A 21,541-nucleotide genomic window follows, 5' to 3' on the forward strand; every position below is an offset into this window, starting at 1 on the left:
TCTCACCTCACAGCCTTAACTTTCCCTACTGTAGCAAAAATCAGAAATAGACTCTTGAGAAGGGAGGGACCCTGAAAGAGTATCTTTTCATTCCTCCCCAGTCACTGGTGGGAGAAAGGTGTTGGAATCCTTCACCTTGATAGAACAGTCTGCAAATCTGCCCCAAATTCTGTATGGATATCCAAACATGGAGGGCCTCTTCTGTGAAGATATGATATAAAGGGTGGGAACATTCAGCTCTATATTGGGATCCCTAAGTCAAGAAAATGACAGTGAAAAACTATTTCAAATATTTTGTCCGTCTTCTTTCCATTTTAATTATCACTGTACCGTTCACATCCTTTTTTGGGCATTGAAGGAATGGATGTATGAATTTACATCAATCTGAGCAAGGTGTCTTATTCACCTTGTTGTTAGCCTCTTTACCTGTTGAAGATTGTTCATTTATTCCTTTCTTTTTATTCTTTATCTTTGAACTAATTTCTAGCCAAGAGCAGAAGTTCAAATCTCTCTGTCACAACATGGTTCCTTAACAGCCTTCTATGAGGGACCTCTTGAACTTTAACAAATGTATTAAATGGAAAAGGCAAAACAAGTAAAAGTTTATATGACTTGTCCAATGATTCTATTAGATCAGAAAGGACAGTTTCATTTTAGAACTGGGCTGGTTTGTCCTTCTTATATCACAATTAGGGAAGACCTGCAAGCAGCCTGTACCAGTGGGGAAAATGGAAGAGTTGCTTTCAATACAATTTTCACTCTTTATAAATGAAGACACCTCTGTGGTTCCCCAAATGCAAGCTATTAAACAAGATAGCGCAAGAGGAACCTGAAGATGTGATGAGACCCTGAGTAAGGTGCATCCTTTCAGTACTTAAAAGTGAACATATTTGGTGGGTTTTTAAATTTATTACTGGCACTATGATGAATACTGACTATCACAAGATTGTTTTGTCCTTATCAGGTTACTTCAGTACAGTGACAAAATAATTCTATTGTACTTTTACCCTGTAAGTGTATTTATACTTTCTTTTCCTGCCTCTCCCTGTTTTGTAACTTACGTAATGGAGAAAGGTAGTAATATTTTGGAATGTGAAAGAAATAGATCGTTTATAGAGATGGAATGACAGTTAACTGATACCATAAAAATGGTTTAAGCTAAATATACTCCTTTTTGGTAAAGATAAGGGACAGTGGGATTTAAATATTCAAACCAAGACAAATTTAGCAAGAGCTTTGAAATGTTCTCTATTTCATTCAATTCCATAATACCAAGAAATAAAAGTGTATAATAACACTGGCACAGTAATTGTCACTTAATATGTTCAGGTTAGAAGCCTCATAAGGAAATTTAAAAACATCTTGTTGATCTAATTCCCAAGAAAATTAATGAAAATTGGCTTGTGAAGCCCTAAGTTAGATACTTTACAGTTTCATTATTTTTTTCCATTTTATGTTTTATTGGATTTTTCTTACAGTGGTAATATAAAATGTAAACCGCTTATTGACTCTTGTTGTATTATAAATAGAAGGAAAGCATAAGAACAAATTAAAGGATTTTTGAACAGAGATTAATTTTTATAGGCCCAAGTAAAGATAATTTAATCATATTTCAACATATTAACCACAACAAATGGTAAATGTTGTCCTTTGCAATTTACTAAAGTGACCTTGGGTTAGTTGGGGGGTGTTATTTGTTTGATTTGTTTTTGTATGTATGCAAAATCTTTTTCTACACCAGAGCACTATGGAAAGATTTTTTTTTAAACAATTTAATCTTAAACATTGAGCGTAAAGGCATTTTTTGCAGCGTTCAGAAGAAAATGTATAATTGGTGTAAAGTTTGACCTAATTTGCTTTCATTCCATAGAAGTCTGTTCAGCAGTCCTTCTTCTTTCTCCAGTTCTCCCATCAATAGTAGTGGAAGGTATGCAAAAATTGGAAGGAGACTAAAACTCCAGAAAAATGTGCACATCTTTGTGTGAAATGCATTTGTATTAATATTTAGTTCAGAGATGGGGAAAATAGTGTATCCAGCAGGTGGATTTCCATTTCCCAGAAGCCCTTACCTGCGTTGTTCTGGATGGTTTCCATGGAGACGCCAGGAGCAGCAGAAGCTTGACAACATGGGGCCAGGGTCTCCTGGAGCCCACCTCTCCTGGGGTCTTCATGGAAAACAGTCAGAGCAATGCAGGCAGGGGCTTCTTGGAAATGGAGCCTGGTGTGGACCTGATTTAGCCCATTGGCCTGACTTTGCCTACCCTGATATAGTGCCAGAGCTGACAGACACCTTTTGCAGCCATATCAAAGAAATTAAATAGTAAAACTTCATCTAGTAAAATAACGTTATTTGCTGGTGCTGTAAACCTTTTGTTGAATATGGGTATGTTCTACATCCTGAAGAGATTAGTCTAAGTTCAGGCAAATGCAAGGCATTAATATTACAGTTTTTCTGAGAGAGCAAGTTAGAGGGCTACTAATGATGAACAATTTCATAATTAGCTGGATTTATTTGCAAAAGGGCAAAAACGGCATTCATCAGCTGAGGTCGGGAATGCCTTAGGTGTGGTTACCAGCATTTTAAAAGGCAGAGAAATCTGAAGAGAAGAAAGAAGGGAAGAAGTTGGGAAAAGTATAGGAATTTGAGTATGGTGGAAGAAATGAGAGCAGAAATGTAAGTGGAAGAAAGATTTTTCTAGAGCATTATATGTGAAGACTAGAAGCGTCAATTTGCTGCACCAAGTGATGGAAAGGATTGTGACATTTCAAAAAAGCTGGTGGGTGAAATGGAAAAGGCATTAAGTACATTGGAATTCCATAGATAAGAAAACTGAGAGGTGGTGAGCACTGATTTTTGAAATTCTCAAGAATGAGAGATTATCTAGTGTGGCAAGTTGGAACAATAGTGAAAATGAAGAGGAAGAAATAATGGGAATTATGAGGACTGGTTATGTGAAGAGGCCAGTGAATATCGACTTTGGAGTTCGCAAACATGGTTAATGAAACTAGGAAGGTAAAAAGCAAAGATCAGTTCTAATCTAAGAGCTCTGAAGTTTGAGGTGGTAGTATGACACCACAGAATTTCCGTGGAGTAGGTGGGAATGAGAAACTGAACTGATGTAGAGGGCCATTAAACCACACTGAAGCGCAGTAAAACTGAAAGATTTCTTCTTTCAAAAAATTATTATGTTTTAAGTTTCTAATCTTTATAAGCATTTTCTAAGATCTTTAGATAAATGATATGTTATAGTAGTGTATTTTGCAGTTGGTGGGCACATCCAGGTAAGCGCACATGTGCCTCTTGCAGCATTCCAAACCAGTTTGAGATGCTGCCAGAGGCACACTGTGAATGAAAAAATGTTTTCCACACTGTGTATTTGTAGCATGGGCTCAGATATACCTGAATATCCCAGTATAAAAGAATACCTTGGGCAGGGGGTGGGGAGGGGCAGGTTACCTGAGGTAACTGGGAAGCTGGTCCTCTGGAGAGAGGCTCTGGTTTCTGGCCGGAGTGTCTCTGTGCTGCTGCCCCAGCATGTGGGGCACGCACCCTTAGCATGCTGTGGCAAGCAGAAGCGCAACAAGGATAGGGATCCAGGTGCTGTCAGGGGGTAAGGAGGGACTGTGGCGAAGGGGGAAATTGCTCAGGGAAGAGGGCTTTGTTTGTGGGGCGGGGGCATGTGTGTGTGGGGGGGGGGGGGGGGGGGGGGGGCGGGGGGCTAGTCAGAGGGTGTGGGTCCCTGGCAGGGCACACAGCCTCCTTCAGCAGCGGCCATGGGATGCGCTCAGGGCCCATTGCTATAAGAGCCCCTTCCCCTACAGCATGGCACAGCTCTAATCACCTCAGAACGGGTACTGCCTGTCCTGCTTGTCATGGGTATGGCGCCATGCGACTTTCTAGAGCCTCAGGCTGTTTGCACTGTCACCCAAGCAATGGCATCACTTGTGGGGACCACATGCTGGCCCAGTTCCTGCATGCATGGGCCCTGCACACTGCTAGGCTGGACTGGTTCCGTGGAGGCAGAACCTAGCCCACCATGACACGTGGTCCCCATGAGTGGTACTGGCCGCCGGGTGACAACACAGCTGGCATGGGACTGCAGAAAGGCACACAGCCTTGTGCTGTGCCGAGCCAAGTTGCACCCGCCACGGGCTGCACAGGCAACACTGGCTCTGAAGTGATCGGGGCCGCACTGTGCCGTGGGGCAGGCGATAGCTGCCCAGATGGCAGAGTGGTGGCACACATGGCAGTAGTGCCACACAAAGACCAACTGTGCAACCACAGCCCATGGGCAGCTGGCTCAGATGTGAAGATGCCACTGCTGTGCCCATGCAGTCCCCATCTAGGTCTGGCAGGCACACAGCCTTGGGGCATATGTTGTTGCAGGTAGCAGCAGGTCATATCCAGGCAGTGGCCCCCACTGCCAGACTGCTGCAGTGGGTAGAGGGTGCAGGGAATTCTCAAGGCTGCTTCAGCAGTCCAGCTGGCACAAGGGGTAGTGTAGCTTTGTCAGGGCAGCTTTTCATATTGCTGGGGCCAGCACAGGTGCTAGCTTCAGGCTCTAGCTGCCCCTGGCTGCAGATTCGGGAGAAGCTGGACAGAATTATTTTGCCCCAAGTGGCACAACTTGCCCCATACCAAAGTGCATGTCCGGGCATGTGCACTGAGGCAAAAATCCCTGGCTCTAATTTGCGCTGCTCCTTTTTGAGCTGCTGCAGGCACATGGGCCTGCATGTGTGGACGTGTCTAGTGTATTCAGAAAACTTTTCTTTTACTTTCATCTTTTTTATTTTTTTTGAATGGTGACATAGGATCATAGGAAAATAGAGTGGGAAGGAACCTCACAAGGTCATTTAAGTCCATCCCAGTGGTGGAGGCAGGATCATCCCTGACTAAACCATCCCAGCCAAGTGTTTATCGGATCTGCTCTTTAATTCCCAAGGACAGGGAATCTAGAGTTTCTGTAGTTAGCCTGTACCAGTGCTTGACCACCCTCATAGTCAGGAAGTTCTTCTAATCTCCAACCTAAATTTCCTCTGCTGCAGTTTGAGGCCATTACTCATATCCTTTCTCTGTGGCTGTAGGATACAGGACTATCTCCATCCTCTCTCTAATTTCCCTTCTAGTATTTGAAGATTGGTATCAAATCCTCCTTGGTCTTCTCTTCTAACTAAATAACCCTAGTTCTTTCAACCTTTCCTCATAAGTCTTGTCTCCCAGTCCCTTAATTCTTCTTGCTTTGTGCCGGATTCTTTCCAAGCTGTCTGCACTCTTCTTGAAGTGTTGGGCCCAAAACTGGTCGCAGTACTCTAGGTGAGGTCTCACCAGTGCTGAATAGAGTAGAAAAACTGCTTCCCTTGATTTGCAAGTGACATTCCTGTTAATACAACTCAGCATGCAGTTGCCTTCTCTCTCTTATTTTCTTTTCTTGCACAAAAAAGATACACTGCACCGTTAGCTTATGTTCACGTTATGGCACCCAGAGGTCTTTCTCTGCAGTACTGCCCAGCCAGTCATTCATCCAGCCTGTTTTTGTCCAGGCAATTATTCTGTCCCAAGTGCAGGACTTTTCCTTTTGAGTCTTCAGTGAACAATTTCTCCATCCTGTTCAGGTCATTTGGTATCTCAGCTCTACGCTCCAAAATATCTACAACTCCCCCCAACATGGTGTTATCTACAGATTGCAAAGTGTGGACTCAATATCATCATCCAGATTATTAAATATTAAACAATACTGGACACAGAACAAACCCCTGGGGAATCGCGTGATACTTCCTCCCAACTAGATATAGAGCAATTGATGACTGCTCACTGAACATAATGATCCAATCTGGTTTATCCACCAGTAAATGTGTATTTGTCATGGGTAAATGAGAGAGGTTTTTTTCCCCCTTAGAAAATCTGTGTTAAAGGAATTATGTTAATTTCTGCCTCATACTTCTCTGCATAGACTAATAAGAATGCAAGGCTGCATTAAAAGTATCTTCGGAACTTTTTTTGAGAAGCTGCATCTTACTGAGATATGAGTCAAGAAGAGTATTGGGATATGGATTAAATAAATTAGGTCTACACTCGTAAATGCCAGAAATTCATTATCTGCTCTTGGGAGGTTTTAATATAGAATGGCATAGTTTCTCCCAGGCTATTCTTTTGAGATTCTTCCCTCTTGGATACTTTGCAAGAATACCTATCCTTATTGGATGTCTGCTGACTCCAAATTACAACTACAAAATGTTTTAATTAACGTACTCATTGATGATGACTTAAAGAATTTAGAAATGTGAATATACCCCCCTTCCCCCCACCACCCATTTTCCACAAGAAATGTTATAATTCTAAAAAGAATGCTTTGGTTCGGGTGTGTTTAAACTCCTTTGGGCCTTCAGTTGGATCTGGGTCCATCTGTGGAAGCGTGGCACTGAGCTGCAGGGGTCAATGAACTGAAATTCAGCAGGGGATTGTGACCCCACTTTCCCTGCTTGCATTTGTCCCTCCCTGAATTCCCAGTCCTTCTACTAGCAGGTCAGGTACCTGTGCTCTAGCTCAGCCACAAGATTGGGCTAGATTGAGCTTGAATTAGAAATTCCTGTGTGAAATTCTGTGGTCTATATTAGACAGGAGGTTGGATTCAGATCATAAGAGTCTTTTGACCTTAGTCTGTGAATATTTACAGTAATTTCCCTTTGTGAGAGGCCTCCCACTGGGTGCTTATACACATGTTGTGGGGTTTAGTCCTTAGGGTTGCATTTTGTGCCTCCTAATGGAAACCCACGGTTTCAATTTAGGGGTTTCTGTCACTGTTATGGCAGGGTGCCTGCCCGGAGCCAGGGGGGCAAGCTGGCAGTGGGCTGAGCAGCTCCTGAGTTGCAGGGGGCCTTGGTCCTTCCCTCTGCAGCAGCAGTGCCCTCCAGGGTCACCCAGGCAGGCTGCTAACGGGCTGGGTGCTTCTCCAACTTAGAAATAGCACCTGACCCTATCCAGCTCTTCCCTGACCCTGAGCTGGGGCAGCACCTTGCCCACTACAGACAACACAGACAAATGCAAAGTGATGCACCTGGGGAGGAAAATCCGGCACCATACCTACAGGTTGGAGAACTCCCCTCTTGTCAGCACAGAGGCGGAAAAGGATCTTGGAGTCATCATTGACTCCAAGATGAACATGGGCTGGCAGTGTGGGGAGGCAGTCAGGAAGGCCAACCGTACCTTGTCATGCATCCACAGATGCACCTCGAGCAGGTCCAAAGAGGTGATCCTCCCCCTCTATTGCGCACTGGTCAGGCTGCAGTTGGAGTACTGAGTCCAGTTCTGTGTGCTCTTGAAGTTTGCACTTCAAGAGGGATGTGGACAGCATGGAGAGGGTCCAGAGGAGGGCCACTTGCATGATCAGGGGACAGCAGGGCAGGTCCTATGAGGAAAGGCTAAGGGACCTGAACCTGTTCAGCCTCCAAAAGAGAAGGCTGAGGGGGGATCTAGTTGCCTGTTACAAACTAGTCAGGGGGGTTCAGCAGGCATTGGGGGAGTCCTTCTTCCCCGAGCACTGCCAGGAGTAACCAGGAATAACGGTCACAAGCTGGCAGAGGGCAGGTTTAGGTTAGATATCAGGAGGCGCTACTTCACGGTCAGGGCGGCTAGGATCTGGAACCAACTTCCAAGAGAAGTGGTGCTGGCTCCTACCCTGGGGGTCTTTAAGAGGAGGTTAGATGAAGACCTTGCTGGTGTCGTTTGACCCCAGTACTCTTTCCTGCCATGGCAGGGGGTCGTACTAGATGATCTACTCAGGTCCCTTCCGAACCTAGAAACTATGAAACTAGCAGCCCTCCCAGGTGGCCCCTAGGGGTGCTGTCACCATGGAGTGAAGGAGCGGGACCCCTCACAGCTCAGGGGCTGCTTGGCCCACCAGCAGCTCACCCCAGCCACGGGAGAGGCAGCAGGCTTCTCTGGGAAAAAGAGGGAAAAAAAAGATTGCCCCCCTCACTGTTTCTTCCTTCAGCAGCCACCTGCCGAAGGCAGAAGTGGTGAGGGGCCTGATCCTTTTTTGGTGCAGAGCCTGCCCACCTGTTCTGTGACTGGAGGTGCAAACTGATTAATAGCTGTAACGCATCATTGCAAACTCATTTGAAACCCCTAGAATTCCTGCACGTGTATAGTGTGATGCCATTAAGCCACACAAAGTGACATTTTCATCATGTGTACATGGTAATGGGGTTGTGTACAAGTGCCCATTATGTCAGGTGCTTTTTAAACCAAAACAGGGAGTATGCTTTTCCTGAAGAGGTATGACTTATGTGATATGAAAACCCTTCAGTGAAGTGGCATATGTATTAGATAGTTTGCAGAATGGCTTATTTCCTGATTTTGAAATATTCCATTTTGGCCTGTTTTAACCTGTTTAAAAAAAATCAGATTTGTAAAACAAGAAATAACTGGTCACAGAAGGAAAAGGGTTGTGACAAGAGCCTCATCTGGTATAAATTGCCATAGGTCCAAGTCCTACAATACTGGTGTCAAGTGGAAAGGAGCATTGGGAGAAAAGGACTTTGAAGAAATACTTGGATAGGTATAAGCTGTTTCAGGCGTAACCCATTCTTGATAGTTTGTGTATCATTTCTTTGGTAGGACTTCTGAGTGCTACTGTAGTATTTGACAATGGAAGAAACATGCATCTTGTACCTAATGATTGAGAACCTGCTGACAAAATAAACAGAGTCTTTACCAGAGGTGTAATTGCTAAGGTTTGCACCATAGGCCAGCATTCGCCTTCTGCACACTGCTCCTCTACCCTAGAACTGCATCTCTGCTGTGTCCAAGCTGCCTGCTGCTGTCCCAGCCCTTCTTGCTCTGTGCCAGGGGATGTTCTATCATTCTTGCAACCCCTTCACTGCAGTTGTTGCAGCTGATTCATGTTGCCTCTAACTGCCATCAAAGTGGGCAGCGTGAGAAGTGGCTACTATGGTAAGGGGTCATGAGAGATATAGCAGGAAGAGCTAAGGGGCAGCAGGTGACACAGCAGAGATGCAGTCCAGGGATGGTGGAATGCCCAAAGCAAGTTGTGTCTCTGCAAGCAGAAGGGACCTGGGGAACTTTCTCTGGGTTAGTGTCGGGGATAACGCTACTGGTCTTTAGTATCATGGATGAATTCTCGCTAGTAACGTGATACACACTTTGATTTGAGAGCTTAGGTTCCTTTTTTCAAAACTGATTTAGGGTCACATTAAAGTTACTTACACACATGCATGGCCTGTGTGTGCTTTTCAGAAGTGGTAAAATAAGTTAGGCACCTAACTCCCATTGACAACGTGAGGGAAGGAGATGCCTACTGCAGATTTTGAACGCCAGTGGGAATGCTGTTTTCAAAAGCAGCTAAGTACTTTTCAAAAAAAAGTCTTAAGAGCTTAGGTTTCTAAATCATTTTTCAAAAAGGGACATAAATTGCTAGGTTACTTAGCTCACATTTTTAAAGATTTTGATGATATTTAACAATTTTCCACTCTGTGTGTTGCATAGTGACTCCAAAAGTGATTTGAGATGAAGGCTTTTAAATGCCTGAAGTCACCTTTTGAAGATGGTGATTTCACCTTTAAGCTCCTGATTTGGGTTTTTTTTAAACTTTATAGTTGGAAATTGTCATAGACATAGTATTATTTGGATTGCAGGAATGCTCCAAATACTTCATTTTTCAAACACAGAAACCTAAATCTCTGCTCCAATAACATACAAGCCAGTGCTTCTGTATTGGCAAGTAAATGCTAAAATGTATTTGTGTGAAAATGAGATGAACTCTTTTGGTGTGCTGCTTCACACTTTACTTGCAGGTACTTGCAAATTTATTAACAAGGACTCATCCTATAGTAAAAATTCATGCTAAAATATACAATTATTACTAGTGCACCTTGTTGTGTTTCTTGACATGATGGTTGCCTGAGACTATGCCTGTAATAATTGTACTTCAATAAAATATTTGATTTTGTTATTCCACACACAACTTTGTAATGTTTTTTTCATTGTTTTGAATCCATTCTAAAGGTTTTTTTGTAATGGACCTTTCTTACTTTTTTCTAGAATGTTTGATCTCACTTATGATGATTTGACATTATAATCCCTACATTAACCATGATGGCAACACAGACATTAAGTATAGACAACTATCAAGATGGACAACAAGTGAGCACATTTTTCCTCCTCTACATTCTTAATGCTATTAGCAAGTGAAAAATTATCTTTTTTTTTTTCTTTTTTTAAATCTGCATCTGATGAAATGTGTGGCTTCTAGTTTGTCAGATGTGATGGTGCATCTTTGAAGAGTGATGCATCTAACAATTTTAATGCGATTTTAGGAATTCATTGCAATTTAGTGTTAATTTGCGGCAAGCCATGTCATAGATCTGCAGTTTGAAGATCCATTTTCTACTCTGCATGCCAGCCTATATAGTGGGTAGAATGACCACTAACCCATCCCTGAAATATCGGCTATCCCCTTGGTGAGAGGTGGGCCCCATCGGCCAGTCAGTGGTGAGGGGTGGGCTGTCACCTCCTTGACCAATCAGCAGTAAGGAGCAGGGCCACCACCTCCCTCCTTCCTTTCCTTCCTCCTTTGCTGGCTTGGAACTCCTCTCCTGGCTGTGCAACACCCTACCTCCAGGCACAGCCAATAGAATCATGAGGACAAATGATTGACATTTATTTCTACCAATGAGCTGAAAAACAGGACTTTTGCTGTCTGCTCCTCATTCAGAAATGGGCAGAGGACAAAGGGTTTAAAAATGGCGGTCCAGGATAAAACAGGACCAGTGGCCACCCTAATAGTAGGTATGAGTGCTTTTTGTTAGCAGAGGCAACAGTGTGAACTGTCAGAAGTGCAGCTGAGAGTCATTATTCCCCTTTTAGAGGTCTGTCTGCCTGAACATGATCTACTCTGTCTTCAAAAATAGTTCTCTAGATTGGCCTGTGTTTTGCTTTTTTAACCATTCTTATTCTTTTTACACACAAATGTACACACACACTCTACCCCTTCCCACCCCCCCAGTCATTTCATAAAAGTTATGGAGCAGTGCCTTGAGTACAGAAAGATTGAGAATCACTGATTTGTACGCTATGAATGTGCATTGTGGATAATAAAAAGGAACATCTTGTGTCACTACAATTCACTGTAACCCACACACCAACCTGCAAGAGATTTTAGAATTCTTTTTTTTTCCTTTGTTTCCTTTTTCTCTATTGATATTTTTCTCTTTCCCTTTTTCTGATTCCTTGTTTCTTCCCCTTGTATGCCCTCTGGAAGCTTACTATACACTAGTAGGAGTATGTGATACCCTAGCTTGAGAAATGCTGGCTTAGAATAACATATGCCGTGGAGGTGGGAGGTGCAGGAACTAGTGAGGAGAGAGTAGTTCTTTTTTGCTCTACTCAGCAGAAGTATTCTGAGAGATGGTAATCAGCTGGGTTTGATGCATCTCCTTCCTCTAGTCAGTAAAAAAAAAAAAAAAAAATAGTCCTAGAAATAGTAGCTTGCAGTTTTAAGTAACCTGTTTTCTTCTTCCAGTAAGAACACTAGAGCCATGACTCATAGCTCTCATCTCCAGATACTAGACTTAGCCTTAACTTTCATGTTCGTGTGAATCAGCTTTTTGCATTGCCTCTCCTTCCCATCATTAGCCAACAAATTAGTTAATCAGTTACGTCTTTGTGCAGCCATGCTGGCTTTCAAATCAGCTAAGCCCTCTGAGGGAATATCTTTACAGGTCAGGAAGCTCTTCTATTTTCTTATTTTTCTGTATAGCTAGAAGAGAGCTTGGCCATGGTAAGCAATGTTGAATAAACCCTCCAGCCCTCACAGTTCTTCTGCTAGGATAGTTTCTCAAACGCCTTTTGTTTATTCTGTGTGGAACTATGTGCAACACTGTCAGAATTGGATACTCTAAGAGTGACTTCTTCAGGAGATTGCTCCTGAGAAAAAAAAGCGTAATTTATTATGCATATTTGTTCCTTTGTTCTTTTTATCCACCTTTTGAGAGCTTGAACGTAGCCGGGTAGCAGTACTTAATGCCATCAGTCAAAACGAGTTATGGTTCAAGAGGAAGAAGAATCTTCTTATATTGATCCAGTGTCTTTTTGGATCATCTGACCAATGCTTAGGCAGGAAGAAAGGGAAATATCTTTTTAAAGGAAAGATCTCCTTAAACTGACCCTTGGTCTAAAAGACATCCTGTTTGTAGATGGAAAAACCCAGAAAAAGGTCTCAAAGATATTCCAGTCAGTTTGTACTGTGAAGGATGGATTGAGTTATCCTAACATGAGTCTGACATTAATGTGAGACTTTAATGAACAGATACTCAGTATCGTCTTGTAGTAACATAAATATCCACAGCTTACAAGAGGTTGCATATATCCTATTAATAATGTTTAAATCATGACCTTTTAGGTAATTCTTCTCAAAAGCCTTATCATTCTTCCATTTTGTGTTGGTTTTTTTTCTTTTCATTTTAATATTGCAACTTGCTATTCTGTGAATGTACAGAAACCTCTTCGGCATTGTAATCTCTATTTTATTAAAACAGTGTCTTCATGAAGGGTGATTTAAATGTGTTCTATATGGTTATGATTAGTTAATTTAGTTCAACTTGTGAACGGTTGCTTTGTTTAAACATTTTTAGTAGTAGTTTGATGCTCTTGTCTCCTACAAATCTAGCAAATGTTACTTTTTAAGTGCAGATGCTGCTGGTAGTGGTTTTCTTTTCACTGGGGAGGTATTACTAACTTAATTTGTGATCTGCATATGTAAAGTTTAGAAGCAAGTGGGAAGGAGGCATTCCTAATTAGCAAAAGATTGCTAACACACATTGTACCTCACTTTTTTTTTTATATAACAAAGTGTAAATTTTAACAGATTGGGACTCTAATGATATTTTTTTCTTATCTACTTTAGCATTTTTGTGCAACACACAGTAAGATGGAGGGAAGTTTTACCAGGGTTTCCTCATGAAGGCTTTTACACCAGGCCGCCTTATAAACTGATTTTTGGAGCAAACTGTCTAACATGTTCCAAAAATAGCTGCTTGAGAGACAAAATGCTTTAGCAGTTTACTAATATCACTCATTCCAATTTTAAAGTTGGGTGCTGAAACTTGAAGTGACCTTTACACTATCCACCAAAAAGTGTCAAGGATTAAAGGAGTTTTTTGTTACTGCTTATACTATTTGTATAATTGCCAAGTCATACCAACCTTCTGGCAATTTACTGGCCATTTGCATTGCTATTTACTTAGAAAACAGTATACTTACTAGTAAATCTGTGTGCTTGGTGACGTAAAGTAACTTATCCTCCTTTTTCTACAGATGCAAGTAGTAACAGAGTTAAAAACTGAACAAGATCCAAACTGTTCTGAAACTGATGCAGAGGGAGTGAGTCCTGCCCCTGTAGAATCTCAGACGCCAATGGATGCAGACAAACAGGCCATTTACAGGTAGTAGTATGGACTTTGGTTATGCCTTTGAATGGTAAAGAGTATAGGAGTCAGGGATTTTTTGTCTTCTAACTAATGGGCAGGCTAATGCTGTGCAAGCTTTCAAATGCCAATTTCTGCAGTTTGCAAGGAACTGCTGAATAAGTTCAATTAAATTGGTTACACTACCAGATTGTTTAGACAAAGTTTTCCTACCTACAGATTCCTTGCAGCATTCTGAAGTACATATCTGTTATTCAAGGAGAACAAACATCAAGGTTTTAGTTAGTAAATTATTTTTCTTTAGGCTATTGAGTGGTAGCAATTAATACTGTCGTTTTTTATTTTTATGTTTGAATAGTACCCGGAACCTTATTGTTTGTTGTAATCAACCAAATCTGTACTACTTTAAAAAAAAATTGGCTTCAGTAAAGAAACTTCATTTGCCAAATATTTTCATGTGTTTTAAGTGAGAGAACTGGTACTGATCACAACTAAGCATATAGAGGCCTTTTTACACCATTCTCCAGGATGTCATTTTTAGTGTAGCATTTCATTTGAGGATCTTGAAGTATTTTACTAAGGTATTTATTACAGATGAGTTTGCAAATGGGGGAAAGTGAGGCATAAGGAGGCTAAGTGACTTGGCTAAGGTTACGAAGTAAATTGGTTGTATTCCTTAGTCCTCATCTGAGCCAATCTTGTTAATTTCGTAGAGGGCCTCTGAGAGTATAGTCTTACTTTAAATCTGAATTCATCCAGTTTGTAAGTACTAATCCATTATAACCCCACTGAATTGTTATATCTCTAAGTACTAATTTACAATTAATAAAATGACATTTCATAGTTTCATAACTGATTTGTAATAATAATGACTTTTGCACATTATCTATTTAAATAGACCTAAAATTGCATAAATCATAGCTATATTAACCTTAAACAGTAAATCCCAGTGAGTAAAACTGTATTGCATTATTTATGTAGTCGGTCATCTCATATGTAATTTTTTTCTAAAAAGATAATGTTACATTTCTAGATGAGTGATAAGCTTTTACTTTTTATTTTTACTTTTACTTTTTATTTTCTGTTTTATAATGAGAACTTTGAAGTGAAAAAATGTTCTTACCTGTATGTGTGTGTTTTGTTTTTTTCGTTTAACTTTTGTTCTAGGCACCCATTGTTTCCCTTGTTAGCACTATTGTTTGAAAAATGTGAACAGTCTACACAGGGCTCAGAAGGCACAACTTCTGCTAGTTTTGATGTAGATATTGAAAATTTTGTAAGAAAGCAAGAGAAGGAAGGAAAACCGTTTTTCTGTGAAGATCCAGAAACTGATAACTTAGTAAGTGAAAAGCCATTTTTTTGAAGTAAATAATATTTCTGCCTCTTATTTCTAATTGCCGATAATTTCTCATTATCTCAGTTGGTGGTTAAAGTAGATCTTCCTTTTTTCTTTTGTCCCATAAAGGCAAACAGGATTTAGACTGTGCAATAATGGGTACTTGCAAAAAGGATTTCAGCAATTCAGTTGCTCAGAAGGAGCCTGCCAGAACAGCATTCCATTTTAAATAGAAAGTGTTTACTGCCTATACAAAAAAGTCCAAAAATACTCTGGACATGCATCCCATATAAAATGTTTAATGATCTTATTTGTATAGAAAGTGTATTACCTTTATTTCTCTCTCTCTCTAAGGTATTTAAGGCATGTATGCATGTGCACATGCACACATCCCCCTTAATCAGTGAGTCAAGCTTTCTGTATATATTGGCTTTGGAGGGCTGGACGTTTCTCATAAATTCAATTTCACAAGGGCTATTTTACTCATCATTGCTGCTTCTTAATAGGGCTATGACTTCAATGGTTCATAAAGACAAGCGGACCAAAAGAATGTTGATTGTTGGAACAGTTATCCCTTCGATGTCTATCTAAGGGACTTAGGATCTAGGCCATCTACATAGAGTCTAGGCTCAGTTTTACAAAGCATTATTCTTTGAAGTCAACTTCAAATAACGATTGAGGTTTGACTTACAAAATCTATTGGAATGCTTTTGAGTCAAGATAAGTGTTCCTTTATAATCTGTTTTACGCTCTGTTACAGTGTATTTGTGTTCTGCCTACATTGCTGAAAGTTTTGGATATTTATGTAGACTCCAGAAGTAGGACTTCATAATGTATTTTGGCAAAAAGAAAGTCCTGCAGTTACACATACTTTTAGAAAGTGTATTTCATAAATTAAAAGACAAAGAAAGATTGTTTTGGGCCAATATCAATGGCCTATTATTAACGAGACATATTGACCAATACCAATTTGTTTGCCGATATGCAGCCCAGCAGTTTGGAGAACAGCATCCGGTTGGTAAGTTGGGGGGTAGAGGGGGTACAAATTGAGGCCCCTGTGTTGAGGGAGTGGGGAGTGAGTGGGGCTGGGACTGGGGGAGGTGCTGCCGAGCTGGGGTGGAATGTAGGATGGAGCCATGAGCGGCTCATCCGGGGGGCACAGGGAGGGAGGGGGGAAGTGGCTACTGACATTGTGCACACCCCCAGGAGAGGTATAGGGGGGTGTGCCCCCCAGATCTGCACACAGAGTGAGGCTGGGCTGCCATATGTGGGCTGGGGCCAGGGGCAGTGCTGGGCTCTTCCTGGTAGAGGGGGGTTGGGCAGGGGCTGGCCAACCTCCCTGGCCTCAGCCCGCAGAGGGCAGCCTGTCCTCGCACTGTGCACAGATGCAAGGGGCACACACCCCTCCAAACCTCCCCCAGGGGTGCACGCAACCCCAGGATGAGCTACTTGCGGCTCTGTCCCATGCCTCGGCTGTGCAGCGCCTGCCCCAGACCCACTCCCTCCCTCATTGTAGGGGCCTCAATCTGCACCCCTCCATGCCCATTTTCCCCCTCCTCCCTGCCCCTTCCCCAGCCCCAAAAAGCTTACCAGCTGGGTGGGCTGCGGTCCTGGCCGCATGCATGCTGTGACTGCAGGCATGCATGCAGCATTTATTGGCAAAATTATCAGTCAAAAAAAACTGCTTGCCAATAATGTCAATTTTCCTTTGATTGGTGTCAATACAATATGGACCAACATATTGCTGTACCTCTAAAGGTTAATGCTATATGGCAATATGCTGAATTGAAAGAAATAGGCATTAGGGTGACACAGGTTGGTGTTAACGTATCTTACATAGCATGCATGTGACACTGATGTCATAGTTGAATTGCATAGGGTTGCATGGACTTTTGCAATATATTGCAACTTTAGGGTGGGCTTGTGAAATTCCTGAAAATAGACAAAACAATTAATAAGGGGTTTGGAGAAGGGATGGACAGCTGATGTGGTGCCACTGGGTAGGGGGCCTGGAGAACCTTTTAAGCCCCTTCCAACTTCAGTGTTCAGCAGTATAGCCTCCCCTTTAGTTAATCACCATATAATTTTTAGCGTATTTTTGTTTGTACTTAATGTTACGTACTAAGTAAACATCGTGACTGGACACTCAGATCACAAAAATGCACAAAAGTAGTAATATAAATTGTAGCCCTCCAGGTTTGGAGGCCTTGTAACACCCTTCATGAAGGGGCATGCAACTCCAGTGACTGGTTCTGCTTAATATAACAGGCTTTTGTCAGTCCTGTGCATATAGCATTATCAGGGTTTGACTGCATATCTTCCTTTTCAGCAAGAGAAAGTACCACTCTAATGGAGCTCTACTGCTTAAAGGACCTGTTTGGATCTAGCTTTGATATTCCTGGCTGGTACTGCATCAGTGCCATCCCAGCATATTTCCCTTGCAGCATTTCTTTGCGTTGCATGCACTCCATCCTTAGGTTTCTCTTGGCTCTCCAGCAACTTATTCACAGCTCAGAACACAACATTCCCTCTGTTAAAGCTAATTTAATAAATCCTTATATAGGAACAGTCGCTCTTAACGTGTCAGATTTAACCCTTTCCTCCTGAGGCTACTAATTTGCCTTTGTTCCAGGGCCCCGGTTTCCCTTCTACTTACCTTTCAGCCAGAGTACCTGGTCAGTGTCATTGAAATCTCTGGCCTTCTAAAACAGTGATTCTCAGCTGTAGTGCCATGGCTCACTGTGGTGCCTTGAGACCCTTTCAAACATGCCACAGGGTGCTACACAATCCTAGCACAGGTATGCAAACATAATTTACAAGGTAAATGTAGAGATTTCAAACAGGGATCTTTACTGTTAAAGATATTCTGACCTGTCACGGTCTTAACTCTTTGCAATGAAAGAATTGTTGTGTTAGTTTTGTATAGTCAAAAAACAAGTAAAAACTAGGAGCTGGCATTTTCTAAGGCGTGCCTTGGATTGATCAATGGGTACCTCAAGTCTCTCAAGGGTGCCTCAGCTTTAAATGCTTACGATCCACTGCTCTAGAGAATCTGTCCTATAGATCTTTCCCTGTCTCTGTCACTAGACTTATGAATCCTTTTTCTTGGTTCAGGGCTTCTGAAGCCTTTTTTTCATGGGCTATGTTAAGTCAGGTTTCCATAGCCCACCCAAATCTAGATTCTGACCCCATGTCACAGAGCCTCCCTTTGTCCTTGGTCTTACTATTTCAGCAAATTCAGGGCAGTTGTGCTAACCTCCTTTCTGGGCCTGTGCTCAAATTCAGGCAGATTTCCCCAGCCTACTCGTAACCTTTCTTGGGATGAAAGCCAGAACCTGAAACATCTCTCCTGCCTCTCTGGTATTCTTTCCAAGCTGTCTTTCTGGTCTTTCCTCCCCAGAGTCACTTAACAGCTGGGTTTTATCATTTCTGGGGGGTAACTAACCCATTAACATTTGACCCCCATTTCCTAACTAGCATGCTGCTCTTCTGAATACCAGGCCCCTTAAATGGACCATTTCATGGTACAGGGGATTTGGTGGTCTCCTATTATTCTTCAAAGGGGAAAGACCACCCATTTTATTAATTTATGTTAATTTCAATTCATAAATGATACTAAATGGATATAAGTTGTAAACAGAGTCAGGCTAGAAAAATGTTTCTAATCTTGCTAGGTCCCTTTGTATTAAAACATGAAGCTGACTTCATGTGTGGGAGCAAGAAATGCAAGCTAATAATATATTTGAGGAAAAGTAATCAAAAAACAAGAATTCAGCAGGAAGGAGAAACCTGACAAGTTGAAAATGACAGAGGGTTTTGGAAGTGATAAAGCCGGTAATGGTGAGAAGCAAATTGGGCTCAAGTACAAATGTTTGCTCTCTCTATATATAAAGCCATCACCTCATGGAGCAGGGGAAAACAGTCCTACTTTCTGGGTTGTTTGAAATATTGAGTTTCTTTCTAAGCACAACACAGCCAGTTTATCTGGAAAGAGTTCAAAGAAGATGTCAGAAGCTATTGGGGAGCTGATAAAATGAATGATTTATTTTAAAACATTCTAAAAAAAAATTAATACGTATTTAAGCTAGGGTGCTGTGGAAGTTTGGGTTTAATATTTAAAAGTAGACGTATTCAGCTTGGATAGATCTTGAGATGCAAAGAATAGTTCAGGATGGAGGATGACTCGGAGACTAAACTTGAATGCCAGGGACATGAGAATACAAAGTACTACTGAAGATATTTTCATTCTCAGGCAAGAAGTTTCCTTTGGTGACTTGTACTTGAAGGTGAATAAGCGGGAAGAGATGAGAGATGTGTTGAAAAAGATGAGGAAGCAGTTAAGGGAGACGTTAGGTGCTGGCCAGAACTAACCTTTAATTGCTTTAAAACAGGGGTGTCCAACCCTTTGAATGTAGAGCCGGATCATGAACTTTTTTCACCCAGTGGGCCAGCGAGCCATATTCAAAGACCTCACAGGAAGTGGTATCACATCAGGAAGTGATGTCACGTGACCCTTGACACCAGTGAAGTTGCAGGAAGTGACAATGAAATGGGTCTAACCAGTTCAAAACTCTCCCTCTATAGCATCCACCTCTGCCACTCTTCAGGACAGGATACTGAGCCAGATGGACCATGGGGCTGACCAAGCATAACACTTTATGCTCTTATGTTCAGAAGCTGTTATGTTCTTTGGCTGAGCTTCCAAACTACAGCTGAGATTTGCAAAAAGGGGTAGATAGACATGTTACAAAGTCATCATAAAAGATTTGGAGCCCTCTAAATCCCATTCATTTTAATGGAAGTTGGCCTTTTGACTCAGCTTTGAAAATCTCAGCCCAAGGTGCCAACCACATAAGTCAAAATATATTTTGTATTTCTATGCAGTGCATCTATGTGGGGCTCTCCAAGCATTTTACAAACATGAAATGAACCTCAGGATGAGCCCAGCCGGAGCAGGAGGGGCTCAGCTGTACTTTCCCCCTACCTGCATTGGTCAGTCCCAAGCGGCACACGGCTATCCCACACGCATCACGTTGGCAATGTCAAGCTGATGCGGTCCGGCATGTGGGAACCATGTCCCTTCCTCAGCCCTTCAGCAGCCATTAGGAAGCTGCTGAGGGGTTGGGGGAGGGGCAAGGAGTGGGAATGAAAGTAAACAGTGTTAAGCAGCACCGTGGGCTTCAGAAAATGGTTTGGCGGGCTGCATGTTGGACAAGCCTGTTTTAAAAGGAGACGGTGAGCTGCCACTGTAACTATTATGTTTGTCTGCTCCTGTAGAGAAGAAAGGAAGTTTAATCACTATATATTTAACTCTGACTGAAAAATAGGTAACGTTGCAACTGTTTTGCTGTTTGTTGTCACTATGTGAGCAGGGAGATGTAAGAGTTGCATCATAACCACTTACTGGAAATACTTGTGAGTAATACAGTTGTTGCATGTGTCTCTCACTTTAGCGAAATACAGTATTGCCCCCATTAAAGGTATTGCACAATTAACTGGTTGAGACCGGATACATGTGAAAAGTAACAGTCACGCCATAAAAAGCTCTAACCAGCTATATAGACCTTGAAAATGTGTACAGACTTTATAGGTAGTCGTTATTGAGCTTTAATTTACACGTGTAGCAGGGTCTCTCCTGCAGCTTCAGGGTCTGCCCGGCAATCCTGTAGCAAGGGGACTCTCAGCTCCAGCAGCTGTGGACTTTGGGTCCTGCAGCTGTGGAGGCTGAGTCCTCACAGCATACCCAACACCAGGACCCAGTTGGGTCCTGGCAGCCCCAGTATACTTGAAATGTCCCAGCCTTGAGGGTTTTACGTGTATCTGGAAGATTAACCAAGGGGACTCTCAGCCATAGATAGGTGCTTGCTTCTTGCCAATGCAGGCAGAGCCTGGGATTGGGCTTCCCCTGCACTGGCAATAGGGAGTGATGCGATCAAATGTGTGATCCCAGAATTGTCTCCTGCCTTGCACACGTGGGATGACAGAAGGCGTGATTGTGTGGATCATGTATTAGATCCCATTGCACTTTTATCTGTGTGTGTAGAGGAAGCCTAAATATAAGTACCATTGAAAACCTATGAACTTGCATAAATTCTGTGTGTGTGTGTGTGTGTGTGTGTGTGTGTGTGTGTGTGTGTGGACTTAAACTGCAAAAAGGGAAATTGACATTTGTTTATTAGGTAGAACTTTTTCTAACTACGAGGATAGTTAATCACTGGAACAGGACTTTGAGAGGTTATGGAATTGCCATTATTGGAAGGTTTTTAATACAGGTTAGATAATTTTTTTGTCTGGGATGCTTTGGACACATATATTCCTATCTTAAGCAGGCTTGGACTAGATGTCCTCCTGAGGTCCCTTCCAGCCCTATCTTTTTTCTGTGATTATATTCCCAGTTTACAGATAAGGAACTGGAGCACATGCATATGACCTTGGTCAAGCCAGGAATAGAATTCAGAACTGCTGAGGCCCAATCTAAATCAATTATGAAATTTTCCTGTCTCTCTTGGGGAGAGTCAAAATATGGTTTAATTTTACATAAGAAATGGTCATTGATATAGATTGTAAAATGATTTGCTCAGCTAAAAAGTAGTTACACATCAGTGTAATAAAATTAAATTCTGCAGCTAAATCTGGTAGGAAAAATGTGTGGAAGAGAAAGTTGAGGCAAAGAGAAATATATTAACAAGAGGCCTTTTGACATGGGCAACTGGGGCACATGGTGTTTTGTTTCTTTTATGTGGAATGTTAATGACCTAATTA

General features: G+C 42.0%; 1 protein-coding gene across 11 annotated transcripts in view; it reads left to right on the top strand.

Annotated features, from left to right (window-relative positions):
- The window catches only part of PKNOX1 (PBX/knotted 1 homeobox 1), a 63,090-nt gene that overhangs the window by 15,637 nt on the left and 25,912 nt on the right, over window positions 1-21,541 (top strand). For 5 of the 11 annotated variants that reach the window (XM_090061382.1, XM_090061441.1, XM_090061467.1 and 2 more), the window contains exons 3-5: window positions 10,061-10,162; window positions 13,334-13,461; window positions 14,611-14,782. In XM_090061382.1, the coding sequence (XP_089917508.1) occupies window positions 10,112-10,162; window positions 13,334-13,461; window positions 14,611-14,782 (351 nt within the window). In that variant the 5' untranslated portion in view covers window positions 10,061-10,111. Of the gene's footprint in view, window positions 1-693; window positions 858-1,870; window positions 1,928-10,060; window positions 10,163-13,333; window positions 13,462-14,610; window positions 14,783-21,541 lie in introns of all 11 variants that reach the window. The other 6 variants (XM_090061401.1, XM_090061432.1, XM_090061451.1 and 3 more) reach the window with 4 other exon arrangements.

This window comes from Crocodylus siamensis, chromosome 1, assembly GCF_052110815.1.
Source record: "Crocodylus siamensis isolate JL-2025a chromosome 1, ASM5211081v1, whole genome shotgun sequence".
NCBI lineage: Eukaryota > Metazoa > Chordata > Crocodylia > Crocodylidae > Crocodylus > Crocodylus siamensis.